Source organism: Biomphalaria glabrata, chromosome 14 (assembly GCF_947242115.1).
Source record: "Biomphalaria glabrata chromosome 14, xgBioGlab47.1, whole genome shotgun sequence".
Lineage (NCBI taxonomy): Eukaryota > Metazoa > Mollusca > Gastropoda > Planorbidae > Biomphalaria > Biomphalaria glabrata.
In genome coordinates, this window is record NC_074724.1 from 28,697,003 (window position 1) to 28,712,060 (window position 15,058).

At 38.0% G+C, this 15,058-nt stretch overlaps 3 protein-coding genes across 7 annotated transcripts in view; all 3 read right to left on the reverse strand.

Annotated features, from left to right (window-relative positions):
• The window catches only part of LOC106052517 (nephrin), a 195,777-nt gene that overhangs the window by 133,783 nt on the left and 46,936 nt on the right, over nt 1-15,058 (reverse strand). The window lies entirely within an intron of this gene.
• LOC129922717 (uncharacterized) lies at nt 3,603-6,881 on the reverse strand. Its single transcript, XM_056009656.1, has one exon. It carries the CDS (start codon nt 6,879-6,881, stop codon nt 3,603-3,605), a length of 3,279 nt encoding a protein of 1,092 aa, XP_055865631.1.
• LOC129922718 (putative per-hexamer repeat protein 5) lies at nt 12,613-13,938 on the reverse strand. The gene has a single exon (XM_056009657.1). The coding sequence runs from the start codon at nt 13,936-13,938 to the stop codon at nt 12,613-12,615; it is 1,326 nt and encodes a 441-aa protein (XP_055865632.1).

Consider the following 15,058-nt stretch of genomic DNA (forward strand, 5'->3'; position numbering starts at 1 on the left):
ATCTATATTTTATATATAAATACTTTTTATATATAAACTTGAAACCCCACTGTAAGGCTCGAATGGTTCGGTAGACCTTCACTGCCCGCTGTGGTCAAAGTAAGTAACTAACCAAGCAAGAAATCAGTAAGGTGATTTAACTGAAGGCTACCTGCAAACTCTGCAACAAATAATCACATTGACCAATAGGAAATAACAAATAAACCAACCTCGCGATTAACCATTTACGTGCGTCGTTGGGGGTGACAGGACGAATGGAGCAACCAATGTTTTCCACTCCTCTAAGACAGAAGCCATACTCAAAAAGTCAGGCTAGTTAACTCCTTTGCGTTGTCCGATTCGTTTCTATCGTACCACCTTTGAACAGAAATACCTTCGAAGAAACGCGGTAATCCGAAACAGGTACACAATGGTGAATGGGTCCCATGGTGACCTACTGACCACTGTACACAAACGCAAGTTAAGACTGTGGGACTTTATGAGGAGATCACCAGGGCTCGAAAATACTTTTTCTTCCTGACCCAGAGAAAATCAATGAAATACAGACAGAGAGATGGGAGGACGATATTAAAGAATGGACGGGCCTCAAGAGACCATAATCCTGGCAAAAGGCAGGAATGAAGAAAGACGGTTGGCGGATCATGTGTGGTGCCCCCAAACGGTCCGACAGGCTGAGGGACACGTGAAGGTGTTTAAGTGGAGGGATACTTTAGGTCAAGGTACTTGCTTCACAGTGTTCTCACACCAGCTCTACGTGGCTCGTGTCTTGTTGACCTGCCAGGCTCATTTGTTTCCTCTGGTCTCACAGACCCAGCAAGCTCGATGAAATAGCTCTTACTGCAACACAACGAAAGAGGCAGCCATGCAGAAAACGTACATGAGATAGAGACAGACTCCTAAAGTACAAGTCTGGACTTAGAAGGCAGTTATTCAGACATGAATCCAATACTTCATTCCGTGCTGACGTTTGTCTTTGTTTTATCTGACGTTAAATATCCAATAATTCCGAATGTCTTCGTGAGTTTGTCTTTGCTTTTGTTTTCAAAACTATATTTTACTCTTTATTTCGATCATCCCTTTTTTACACCCTCCCCACCTCCTCTCGTCTTCTCCTCTCTCTTTCTCTCCTTCTTTCTTTCCATCTGTGTTCCCTCTCGTACCCCCCTCTTTTCCCCTTTATTCAATCCCCTCCCTCATCGTCTCCTCTCAACTTCTTCCACTAATTCCTTCTCCATCTTCTTCTGACTCCATCTTCTCTCTCTCTCTCTCTCTCTCTCACACACACACACACACACACGGTCTTCTCTTATTTTGTTTTGCTCTTAGCTTCGTGCCCAAGAAACTCCGGGGAACAATAATATTGACATTAAAGTTTAATTTCTTCCAAACAACACAGAAATGAAATCCTTAAACAGCCTAACCTGAAGTGGACGGCCTCACAAATGACCTGAAAGATGACCTTTTGAAAGACCTTTGAAGTCAGTCTTGACCAGTCTTAAGGATCTACTGACTGATTTTTATCGGCTCACTTTACAGATCTCTCTCTTTCTCTCTCCCTCTCTCTCTCTTTCTCTCTCCCTCTCTCTCTATCTTTCTCTCTCCCTCTCTCTCTCTCCTTCTCTCTCTCTCTTCCAACTTTGGTCTATTTATCTCCAATTCTTTATGTTTTCTATTTTTCGCATTTTTCATCCCCTCTCTTTCTCTCCCTCTCGCTCTTTCTCTCCCTCTCTCTCTTTCTCTCCCGCTCTCTCTCTCTTTTTTTTTGCACTTTCTCTTTCTCTCTGTCAATATTCTTTTTCCTACGGGTCTTCCTGTCTACTTTCGTCCCCTCTTCTTCTCTATACAGCTTTCTCTTATTCTTGACAAAACCAATTGGTATATCTACCAATGATAACATCAGACTTAAGTCAAAAGTCAAAATACTTAAATAGCCAACGAATCTCGCAAAAAAAGTGTCACGTGACTTGTTCACTCCAAAATGCTTCGTCTTCCGTTAACCACAAACTGATTTAAAAGTAGTTGTTGGATAAGGGGCTGTAGCCCGGCACAGCTTAACAATGTGTGGAAACCGCAAACAGATAAAACATGTGATGCTTTTCCACACAGCTAATTCATATGATGTTCCTCCAGTTAATCCATGTGATTTACCACAAAGTTAATCCATGTGATTTACCACAAAGTTAATCCATGTGATTTACCACAAAGTTAATCCATGTGATTTACCACAAAGTCAATCCATGTGATTTACCACAAAGTTAATCCATGTGATTTACCACAAAGTTAATCCATGTGATTTACCACAAAGTTAATCCATGTGATTTACCACAAAGTTAATCCATATCATGCATTTCTACGATCTCTATAATATATCATCACACAGCTAATACATGGGATGTATCTCCACACAGCTAATCCATACAATGTATCTTCACATAACTAGCTAATCGTGGATTAGAAAAAAAATTCCGTTTTCCAGTCTAGATATAATATATATATAGGTCTGTGACGCGTTCACTTTGTTCAATGTAAGTGTGATGAACTGGCCGAAGGATTGCATTAATAATTTGATGAATTCACATGAAATGACCATCACACTTGCCGGGGATTATATGATCAAACTTGACAATTCAATGAAATGAAGAAAGAAACATCTCTCTGTATTTTCTTCAAACTTCTTTAATAACTTCTTCAACTTTCACATCAAATTAACTTCTTAATTCAATAACAACTTGACACTTCATAAATAAAACTTAAAGATACATAAAACTTCACTTAGTAAAACTTCAACTTCAACTACTAAAACTTTACTTAATGGACCCGCTAATATCACAAAACTTATTACTAATCAAGAACTGAGCGAGGACCATCGCTCTACAAGAACTACTACTATGCGAGGACCCCGTCTAACTCACTTTCCCCTTATTTATACTTTCTTTGATCGTACGTTCCAGAATCATGGAACCTTCTCAGATAATTATTTTAGTAACTTTGACCTTCTAGAAGCTGACGTGTGCTATTTTTTCCCTTAACCTCTTTCTTTGATTGGATACCTAAAATTAACTTGTTTACGCTGGACACTTGCACTGGTTTGAACTCGAGCTTCTAGAAACTGGTCGAAATAGGTCACAGACTTGACTCATGACATTACCCCCTTGCCTTTTTAGCATTTTGTATGCAATATAAAATGCGTAAAATAGCAATATAACATATGCCTAAAACATTGATAAAATTGCTCTCATAACTAAAAAAATTAAAAAAAATGTTTCATTATGTTAACATATTAATATAAAACAAAATTCAAAATGTTGTACAGATTCAGCATATATAATTAATATTAGATAATATACATCTTAGTTCTATACATTTATTATTAATAATTGATATATTAATATGAACATTTCCCAACTTGTGTAACTAAAAGATGTCAAAGTAATAAAACTTAACAAAACGGAATAATACATTATATCTCCTCTGTTACTTGAGTTGATAGAGTATCTGAATATTGAAATAACTACAAATACATGGAATAAAAAATGATTAAATTTGTTTTTCTAGCATAAAACAAAATATAGTTAAACAATAAACAATATATTGTATAGTATCTAAATACATCTGGACAAAGTATCAGCAAAAACATTCAATTTTCCTGGAACAGTCTTTACATCAAACTGATAGTCCATTAACTGCAAACTCCATCGTGTCAGACGACTATTTGACATTTTTTTAGAGTTGAGAAATGCCAGTGGTGCATGATCTGTCTGTAAAGTAAAAGGTGCTCCCAACAGGTATTTGCTAAATTTTGAAATGGCCCAGACAATCGCCAGGCACTCTCGCTCTATGGTCGAGTATCTGGTCTCTGCTGAAGATAGTTTTCTGTTTATAAAAAATACAGGATGTAGAATGCCTTCATATTCTTGCATTAGACATGCTCCTATTGCCGATGAGGAAGCATCTGTAGCAAGATAAAACCGCTTCTTCTTGTCTGGTAATTTCAAAATGGATTCTTGTGCAAAAGCATACTTAATTTTCTTTATGGTCTCTTCTAATTCTGGTGACCATGGAATCGTGTTAGATTGTCCTTTCTTCGTAAGGTTAGTAAGAAGTGTTGTCAGTGATGCGTAATTTGGAATAAAGCATCTGTAAAAATTACAAAGTCCTAATATACTTCTAACCTGCTTTTTTGTTTGAGGTATTTTAATGTCCAAAATTCGTTTAATAATATCGTCCTGTGTTTTCAGTGAATTGTTTCCAACTTTATAACCTAAAAATGTAACTTCTGATTTTGCTAATTCAACTTTGCTTGGTTTTACAGTAAATCCATTGTCTTTCAATTGTTGGAAGATTTCTTTGAGTCCTTTAATATGATCTTCCCATGTATTATGAAACACACATATGTCGTCAATATAGGACACTGTGTCTTTTCGTTGTCCGAACATCCTATGAATTGCTCGGTTAAAAGTACTGCTAGCATTTACTAAACCGAATGGCATGTAATTATATTGAAAAAGGCCAAAGGCTGTAGTAAAAGCAGTGTATTGTTTTGAATCCTGTGTCATAGGTATTTGATAATATCCTCTTGTCAAATCGAGTTTCGTAAAATACTTAGCTCCAGAAAACTGTGACATTAAATCCTCTGGATTAGGTATTGGATATGAATCAAGGCATGTTATTTTATTTAACTGTCGAAAGTCTACACACATTCTTGGCGATGATGACTGTGAACGTTTTACAAGCACTATTGGAGCAGCATAAGGTGAATTCGAGTGTTCAATTATGCCTTGTTCTAAAAGATCATTGATTTCTTTCTGAAGGAAATCTCTATAATGAATAGGTAGTGGATATGGACGTGACTTGGTAGGTTTGTCACTTGTCAATTTGATTTCATGATTTATAATGGTTGTTTTTCCTGGAACATCGGTAAATATATCAGCATACTCTTGGAGTAGATTCATTATATCTTTTTTCCTCTGTGATGATAAATTGTCCAGTTTGACAGCATGCCAGGTTTCAGTCTGTCTAGAAGTTGTAGTTGGCACTACTAATTCATCCATATCCTCCTCTTTTTCTTCTGGAATAATCGCTAAGCATGAAATATGTTTTTCAAGTTCATCGTCTTCTTCTTCTGTATCAGTAGCTTCGTTGTATTTCTGTAGCATGTTGATATGAAACACTTTGTTTCTGTTATTGATATTTATTTCATAATCTACATCTGTGACTTTTCTTAAAATAGTAAATGGACCCTGCCATTTAATAAAGAACTTATTTTTCTTATCAGGTAATAATAATTTAACTTTGTCACCTGGTTCAAAGTACCTAAGTTTTCTATGTTCATTTATTCTTCTATGACTTGCAGCATTAGCTTTGGCTGTTGCTTCCTTAGCTATTTCACATGCATTTATTACTATATTTCTTGTATTGAGAACATGCTGAAATGCGGTTTTCTTATCTGATGCATCATGGTTTGACTTAAGTAGTGATTCTTTGAAGGTAGTTATAGGACCTCTTGGATTAGCTCCATATAACATTTCAAAAGGAGAAAATCCTGTGGTGTCTTGGATACTTTCTCTATAAGCAAATAATGCAGCTGGTAAAAGGAGATCCCAATTCTGCGGATTATCATTTGCTATTTTTGATATAATTTGTTTCAATGTTTTGTTAAACCGTTCACAAAGCCCGTTGCTTTGAGGATGGTATGGTGTTGTAAACTTCATTTTGATGTTGTACATCTCCATAAATGTCTTAGTTATATCTGCTGTAAACTGACTACCTCGGTCAGAAAGTATAACTTCAGGTAACCCTGTCCTTGAAAAAATTTCAGATAAAGCTCTGGTAACATCAATTGCAGAAATATTGACTAACGGAATAGCTTCTGGCCATCTAGTACATGTGTCTACTAAAGTTAAAATATATTTGTGATTTCTGCTGGATTCAATTGGCATTGGACCAATTAAGTCAACTGCTACTTTTTGAAATGGTTTCTCAGTCAATTCCATTGTCTGCAATGGCGCTTGTATTTTGTTACCTTTTGGACTTTTCATTTGACAAATATGACAGGTACTAATGTGCTTCTTTACATCTTTAGTAATACCTGGCCAGTAAAAATCTTGAAGTATTCTTTTCTTGGTCTTGGTAACTCCCATATGTCCAGCAAACGGTACATCGTGGCTTGTATTAATAATGGTCTTTCTGTATACTTTTGGAACTATAATTTGCTCAACAGTTTTATTTTTGTATTGACTGTTCTTCATAAGTAGTCCTTCTTTAAAATAAGGATCATTATTTTCTTGTGGATTGATGTTCGATTGAGCCTTTTTAAACATTTTAAATAATGTTTCATCATTTTTCTGTTCAACTTTAAATTCCTCGCTATGAAATTGTTCAAGTTCATTTGTCTGTAGATGCGAATGGTTTGCCTTCTTATCATTTTTATTTTCTTGAACAACTTTATCAGAATTCTTGTGTTCAATATGTTCAGTTTCAAGTCTTTCCTTTTCTTTTTGCATTGACCTTGTAACTACTACATTGCATTCTTGACTCATTTCTATTGTATTGTTCCATTCAATAAGATCTTGTGTAGTACAGTCACGCACTCCCTGTATATTACCAACTATGAGATCAACAGGTAGATTTTGAGCTACTAAAGCTTCTACATGTCCACTGAAAAATGGAGTCGTAATATGTATCAAAGCTTCTGGTAATTTACTTACAGTGCCGTTGAAAGCAGTGGCTTCGATTTCATTGCCTGTATATTGATTTGATCTCACAAAATTTGCACGTATAACAACTGAAGTGCTACCTGTGTCTCGTAACACCTGTACTCTTTGAGAACCGACTAATCCAGGATAAAACTGAAGTCCTTGTGATTTAGTGATAACAGTCATTGTTGAGTGATGTGCCTTCGAGTTTTTGGTAAAACCCTGTTTCTTATTTCCATATGTTGAATTCTTTACATTTAATGATCTGTTTTGCGAATATGCTTGGTCACTAGATCTGTCACTGATACTAGTATGTTTCTTTCTGCAATCCTTTGCTAAATGTCCTTTCATGTGACAAAAACTGCACTCTATGACCTTCACTCTACATTGTGAGGCGAAATGACCTCTAGTTTTGCATTTATAACATATTAAAGTTTTGTCGGTCTGAAAAGATGGCAATGGTCTGTTATCTCTTGAAAAGCAAATAAAGTTTTCATCGGTTGCTGATCTAATTTGCTTACTTGGATAGGCAGTTTTATATTGACGTATTATTGTTGTTAGAGTCTGTAGATCTTTAGGATTTCTCTCGATTATGAAAGATTGGATATCTTCTGCATATGCGTGAGTAATGGTATCAATCAATATGTGGTCTCTTAATGCTTCATACGTTCTATCAATATTGGCTAAAGATATCCACCTATCAAACCACATTACCATATCAGAGACAAACAACTGTGGATCATCTTCCTGCCTTGGTCTTTCGAAAAAAAATTTCTTGCGATAAGCATTTTGCGTAGCTCCAAACTGTCTTAGTAAAGCTTCTTTTATTTCTGCATAAGTACGCTGTTCATGAGATGGTATTTGTGCACATACATCTAATGCTTTACCCTGTAATAAAATCAAGAGATGGTGTGCATATTGGTCTTCTGGTAAGCCTGATGCTTTCGCTAACTCCTCAAACCTCATCAAATACGAATCTATATTATCTTTATTTTCTTGAAAAGGTAATATTTTAGATAAAGGTTTATACTTGTCAAAAGCATTGCTAGTAGGTAAAGTCGGTTGAACCTCTGTTTTTTCTTTTTTAAATTTTAATTCCTGTTCCTGAAGTTGAAGTCTGAGTTTTTCCACTTCTAATCTTTTTTCTTCTGCCTCTCTGTCCTCTTTACGTTTCCTTTCTTCTGCATCTCTTTCCTCTTGCCTTAATTTTTCTTCTCTTAAAATTCTTCGTTTTTCTTCCTCTTTTTCTTCTTGTCGTCTTTTTTCTTCTCTTTCAAATTTTCTTTCTTCAGCCTCTCTTTCTTCTTTACGTTTTCTTTCTTCTGCCTCTCTTTCCTCTTGCCTTAATTTCTCTTCTCTTAAAATTCTTTGTTTTTCTTCCTCTTTTTCTTCTTGTCGTCTTTTTTCTTCTCTTTCAAGTTTTCTTTCTTCTGCCTCTCTTTCTTCTTTACGTCTTCTTTCTTCTGCCTCTTTGTCTTCTTTAATTTGCTTTTGACACCATTCCCACTGATGTTCTTGTGGAATACCAATGTCCTTGGCTAATTTTAAATATAATTTAAATGAGTCTGCTTGAGACGCCATAGTATTAAATTAACGATATCAGAAATGTAGGTGTTTAAATGTTCTGCCAACACTCTCATCAAGCAGAATCTAGCCAGCGAACCAGCGACTACGTAGGACAGGTAAAAAGTGAAAGAGGGCTGACCTATTTAAATATCGATCGGTGTCTCCGCTAAGGAATGCAAGTGGTCAGTATTTGTAAACAAACTAGTGGACAACTAGCTTTAGTAACGTTGCCTTCACAGCATAGTAGATATAGCTTTTACAGCTTGGTAAATGTAGCTTTCACAGCTTAGTAAATATAGCTTTCACAGCTTAGTAAATATAGCTTTCACAGCTTAGTAAATATCAAATGTAAGGTACTGACCTTAAAATAGAAGATTTTTCCCGCAGGACGTTCTCTATGTCAACTATTATGTAACCTGTTGACTGGAAGTTTCAATCATAAAATACTTTTGGTAGCAATGAATGTACGTCTTGTTGAAGTTTTCTGAAAGAGGCTTTGTCGTTACGAGAGGCTTTGAATTATTCGTTAGAGGCTTTTTCTTTGAAATTCGTAGAACTTGCTAGAATGTGCCGACTTTATTCTTCGATGTCACCTTTGTTGTCTGATGCATATATTCATCGATGCCTTGCCTTATTTATCGGAGGTGCCATATATGTGATGAACTTTGCCGAAGGATTGCATTAATAATTTGATGAATTCACATGAAATGACCATCACACTTGCCGGGGATTATATGATCAAACTTGACAATTCAATGAAATGAAGAAAGAAACATCTCTCTGTATTTTCTTCAAACTTCTTTAATAACTTCTTCAACTTTCACATCAAATTAACTTCTTAATTCAATAACAACTTGACACTTCATAAATAAAACTTAAAGATACATAAAACTTCACTTAGTAAAACTTCAACTTCAACTACTAAAACTTTACTTAATGGACCCGCTAATATCACAAAACTTATTACTAATCAAGAACTGAGCGAGGACCATCGCTCTACAAGAACTACTACTATGCGAGGACCCCGTCTAACTCACTTTCCCCTTATTTATACTTTCTTTGATCGTACGTTCCAGAATCATGGAACCTTCTCAGATAATTATTTTAGTAACTTTGACCTTCTAGAAGCTGACGTGTGCTATTTTTTCCCTTAACCTCTTTCTTTGATTGGATACCTAAAATTAACTTGTTTACGCTGGACACTTGCACTGGTTTGAACTCGAGCTTCTAGAAACTGGTCGAAATAGGTCACAGACTTGACTCATGACAGTAAGAACACACAATTCTTAAGAAATTTGGTATTTCTTGCTTGCACTTTTCATAACCAGCCATATTTCGACAAGAAAATGCTGACTGGACATCACTAGTTAAATAGTAACTTGGTCAATTTTATTTTTAGTTGACAGTTCTTATCCATTTTTAAGAGAGAAGTACTAAGGAAAAAAAAGTATCGATAGACTGAGTCGTTTGCGGGTTAGAATCGATACTTAGAAATGGAATTACCTCTATAATTATCGGATAGTATTTCGATACTGACCAAAGGCCTTCTCCACAAATCTCTCCAGGGATTGGGCTCAGTCTGCCAAGAACAACATGCCTAGGGCCTCTCTCCATCTAAATCCGACATTGATCTGCAACCAGTCAAAACAACAGAGACGCACATATAAAAAAAAAATCTTCCATTTTCTTTTACGAAAGAGAAAAATAAAGAAAAAAAAAATGTCTAGGGCTTCTCGAAAAAGGGGGGGGGGGGGACTCTAAATATTTGGGCAGTGCCTGTAAGGCAGGGGTCAACAGGTCATCTCCGCGCGTCTTAATGTCACAATCTCGGACGCTGGCCCCGGGGCCACTAAACACACACAAATGTCAGTGTCACCGGCCCGCTGATGGCCAATGAGATCACATACATCTCAGCGTGACCCCTCAGAGGTCAAAGTTTTGAGGCCTTGTCCAGTAGATGGAGACATCAAGACCAGGGTGTAATGGAAGTCCTGAATGCAAAGTAAGAAGCGAACACAAAATAAAAGTCTATGTAGATATATGGTCAGTACTCTTACACGTTGCAATATCGACATAAAACAAAATAGTATCTATTCAGTCACGAAATATAAAACTACTATAATCAAAAAGTTGTTCACCAAATTAGTATCGTTTTTAATATGAAGAAATATTTTAGAATTCGAATATCTTACTATGGGAAAATATTTCGAAATAAAAATCAATCTCTCGATTCCATTCCATTTCATGGAATCTGATTGTAACGTGATCACTATTAGTAATAAATTATGAAAGAAATGCTTTATCCTTCTCATATACTATAAAATTCGTGATTATTTTGTTACTGTTAGCAGTATTAGGTGTTAAGGACATATTCTGTTTGCATTAATTAGCAATTATATAGTCATTGGTCAATTCCGTTTTGAAGGGATGCTTTTAGATTCCTCAAAAGTACGCATGGGTGTTCGGCTCATCACGACAACTTCTGTACGGTACAATGCATAAGCCACACGCACAGACTGGTAGGTGGAAACATTATAAGCCTTGGTGAGCACTGCCATACTGAGAGTGGCAACAGCTTTTACTTAATGAAACTATGGTCTGTTACCATCAAGGATTTTTTGGACTAAGGTGCTTTGGACTTAAGTATTATAGGTTAAGGAGACGCGGTGGCTGAGCAGGTTCGGGCCCTGGTGACGACTGAGATTTGTAATTTAGGGATCCTTGGGCGCCTCTGAGTTCGCCCAGCCTTAACGGGAACCTGGCATTAGTTGAGGCAGAGTACATGCGGTTGGTCGATGTGATGGCCACATGATACTCTCGCTAAACGTTGGCCACAGAAACAGGTAACCTTTATATCATCGGCCCTATAGACAGCAAGATCTGAAAGGGGAACTTTACTTTTTTTTTTCTATTAAAGGTTAAAATATGTTGCACTATTATGGACTTAAAATAACTTTAATACTAACTATGATTTATAGTAGGGCAATGTCATCAAACTTAAAAGCGAATAACTCTTAAAAAGCAACAACAAAAAACTATGTAACTATACGAATCTGTGTCATCAACAGTGTGTGTGTGTTTTATGGGAAGCGGTTATGGCGCGTGTGTGCGTGTTTCTAGTGGAATCTTGAGGAAAGTAGGGCGGATGTGTTTGGTTGTGTAGGCTGAAGAGAGTCTGATGAAATCACGAGGTGGTCTGTCGTCATTCAGCTTAATAAAAACTGATGTTGAAGAAAATAAGACAAGCCAAAAGACATTTGACAGAAAAGACGTGTATCTTTTAGTGAGTTGGTTATATCTTGTTTCCATTTTTTTCCACCCGTGTTTCTACATATTTGTCGAGTTTCAAATGGAACCTATGTAAATTGATGAATAAAAGTTATATTTCAGTTTTGTTTAAAAAAAACACGCTTGTTTACAATGTATTTGAAGTTCTACATTAAGAATTGAATACATCTGCATCGGTTTAGTTGTACTAGCTGTTTGGAGCTACAAACCATTTGACCATTAACTGTGGTATGTTTTTATTACAAAGGTTATATCAACTAACTCTGGTGAAACGTCTTTACACATTAACTGTGGTATGTTTTTATTACAAAGGTTATATTAACTAACTCTGGTGAAACGTCTTTACACATTAACTGTGGTATGTTTTTATTACAAAGGTTATATTAACTAACTCTGGTGAAACGTCTTTACACATTAACTGTGGTATGTTTTTATTACAAAGGTTATATTAACTAACTCTGGTGAAACGTCTTTACACATTATTTTTCTCACACCCATTCTCGAAACTTCATATAATTATTCATTAGCATATACAAGACATGAATCAATTATTTTAAAAAAAATTAACCGATTGGTCAATTACTAAGTTGTAATTAATTATTTTGATTGATACCAACAATGGAAATCGATCCTTCAGTATTTAGATATATATGGCTAAATATGTAGGGTTTGGTCACCTTATATAATTGTATACTTTATTTTTCCAACACGCTACTTGGACCAAGTTGAAACTTTAAAACAATTACTTTTTTAAAAAATTACCAGTTAGTGAAATAATTAGTCGAAGGTAATTACTACTGTATGAAGTTGACAAAACAAAACGTATTATATATTTCTTTGGGAGCGACCTTGATGACCTTGCTGCTTACAGCATTCTTGTCTTAGTTTTGCTTGACTCTCTTTTACTATAAAATCAATATGGATGTATGTAATCATTTATTAGGTCCCATTATGCTCCATCTAATATTATTATGTGTTATCCCCCTTTACATTTATGTCATGAAGAGCTTTGCCCTCACGTAAAGGGAAGATTGGAGCCATAAATGGCTGGAAAAAATAACATTCACATACTGAACATGTTTGTTTTATTAACACGTAGCTTAGGTAAACAATGTATGACATAATTTAGCCATCCACCCATCCCAGTGGCGCTACTAGCCTGCTTGAGCACATCTTTCCATCCACCCATCCCAGTGGCGCTACTAGCCTGCTTGAGCACATCTTTCCATCCACCCATCCCAGTGGCAGTACTAGCCTGCTTGCAGACATCTTTCCATCCACCCATCCCAGTGGCGCTACTAGCCTGCTTGAGCACATCTTTCCATCCACCCATCCCAGTGGCGCTACTAGCCTGCTTGCACACATCTTTCCATCCACCCATCCCAGTGGCCCTACTAGCCTGCTTGAGCACATCTTTCCATCCAACCATCCCAGTGGCGCTACTAGCCTGCTTGAGCACATCTTTCCATCCACCCATCCCAGTGGCGCTACTAGCCTGCTTGAGCACATCTTTCCATCCACCCATCCCAGTGGCGCTACTAGCCTGCTTGCACACATCTTTCCATCCACCCATCCCAGTGCCGCTACTAGCCTGCTTGCACACATCTTTCCATCCACCCATCCCAGTGGCCCTACTAGCCTGCTTGAGCACATCTTTCCATCCACACATCCCAGTGGCGCTACTAGCCTGCTTGAACACATCTTTCCATCCACCCATCCCAGTGGCCCTACTAGCCTGCTTGAGCACATCTTTCCATCCACACATCCCAGTGGCGCTACTAGCCTGCTTGAGCACATCTTTCCATCCACCCATCCCAGTGGCCCTACTAGCCTGCTTGAACACATCTTTCCATCCACCCATCCCAGTGGCCCTACTAGCCTGCTTGAGCACATCTTTCCATCCACCCATCCCAGTGCCGCTACTAGCCTGCTTGCACACATCTTTCCATCCACCAATCCCAGTGGCCCTACTAGCCTGCTTGAGCACATCTTTCCATCCACCCATCCCAGTGGCGCTACTAGCCTGCTTACACACATCTTTCCATTCACCCATCCCAGTGGCGCTACTAGCCTGCTTGAGCACATCTTTCCATCCACCCATTCCAGTGGCCCTACTAGCCTGCTTGAGCACATCTTTCCATCCACCCATCCCAGTGCCGCTACTAGCCTGCTTGCACACATCTTTCCATCCACCAATGCCAGTGGCCCTACTAGCCTGCTTGAGCACATCTTTCCATCCACCCATCCCAGTGGCGCTACTAGCCTGCTTGCACACATCTTTCCATTCACCCATCCCAGTGGCGCTACTAGCCTGCTTGAGCACATCTTTCCATCCACACATCCCAGTGGCGCTACTAGCCTGCTTGCACACATCTTTCCATTCACCCATCCCAGTGGCGCTACTAGCCTGCTTGAGCACATCTTTCCCTTCAGATTTATCCTGTGCATTTCATCTTCCTGACCAGACTCTTGAGCTGTTGACTCAGGACCAGTGTTTCCCAATCTTTTTCCTTAACAGAACACTTCGCACTTTCTGAATATTTACCGGAGCACTTTCCTTATTTTTTTTAGAGAGATTATTGTACGTGGTGGCCTACTAGTTAATTACTCCAATAGTTCGTGGAACATCTATTAAGGCCTCACGGAACACTAGGGTGCCGCGGAACACAGTTTTGGAAAACACTGCTTTACACCATCTAGCCCTCGTATTCGTGGTCTATCGAAAGTCGCAAACCAAACTCGAAAAGTTCAAAGGTTTCAAAACTTAAAATCATGCCCGTGTTTTATACGCGGGAAACGAAAGAACGTATTGATCCCCCAGAACAATGTGATCAAAACATGATAGGTCCACCCCCCACCCTTCTTTACGATACCCCCACCCCCACCTTTCCCATCATGCTTTTTTTTTTTGGAATCCGTCATGTCATAGACTCGCGTGTACGTTATGGATGACTGGAGATGGGACAATGATTGATGACTTATTAGTAAGTCTGTGAACACTGGGGGTGGGGGGGGGGAGAGAGAGAGAGAGAGAGAGAGAGAGGAGGGGGGTGATTGGAAACATAAAAAGGATTGGAAAAAAAAGGGGAGGGAGAGAGTTCTAGTACTCATTTGTACATGTAACGTCTGGGGATGACAACAGTTTTGTAGGTTTAGGTGTGTGCGTGTTGGGAGGTGGGGGAAGGGGGGAAATACGAAGGGTACGAGAAACGTCCACCGTCTTCGAACTGAAAATGAGACTGGCGGATGATGGATGAGCTTGCGACCTAGTTTGAGAAAGGCCAAGAGTTCGAAGCTAGACAGGTAGGATAATGATGGACATGAAATATTTGTTTCTTTTTGAGCCCCTTCAACACAAAACGGATGGTGTTGGTGAATCATGGTACAGAGTATTGTTAACACCCTGGGCCGTGTTGAGTGTTGCCTCAGATAACGTCGAGGTAACTAGGAACTTAGAAAGACAATCCAAACTTGTAGAACATAAGGTAGAGGCCAACAAAATGAGTTGA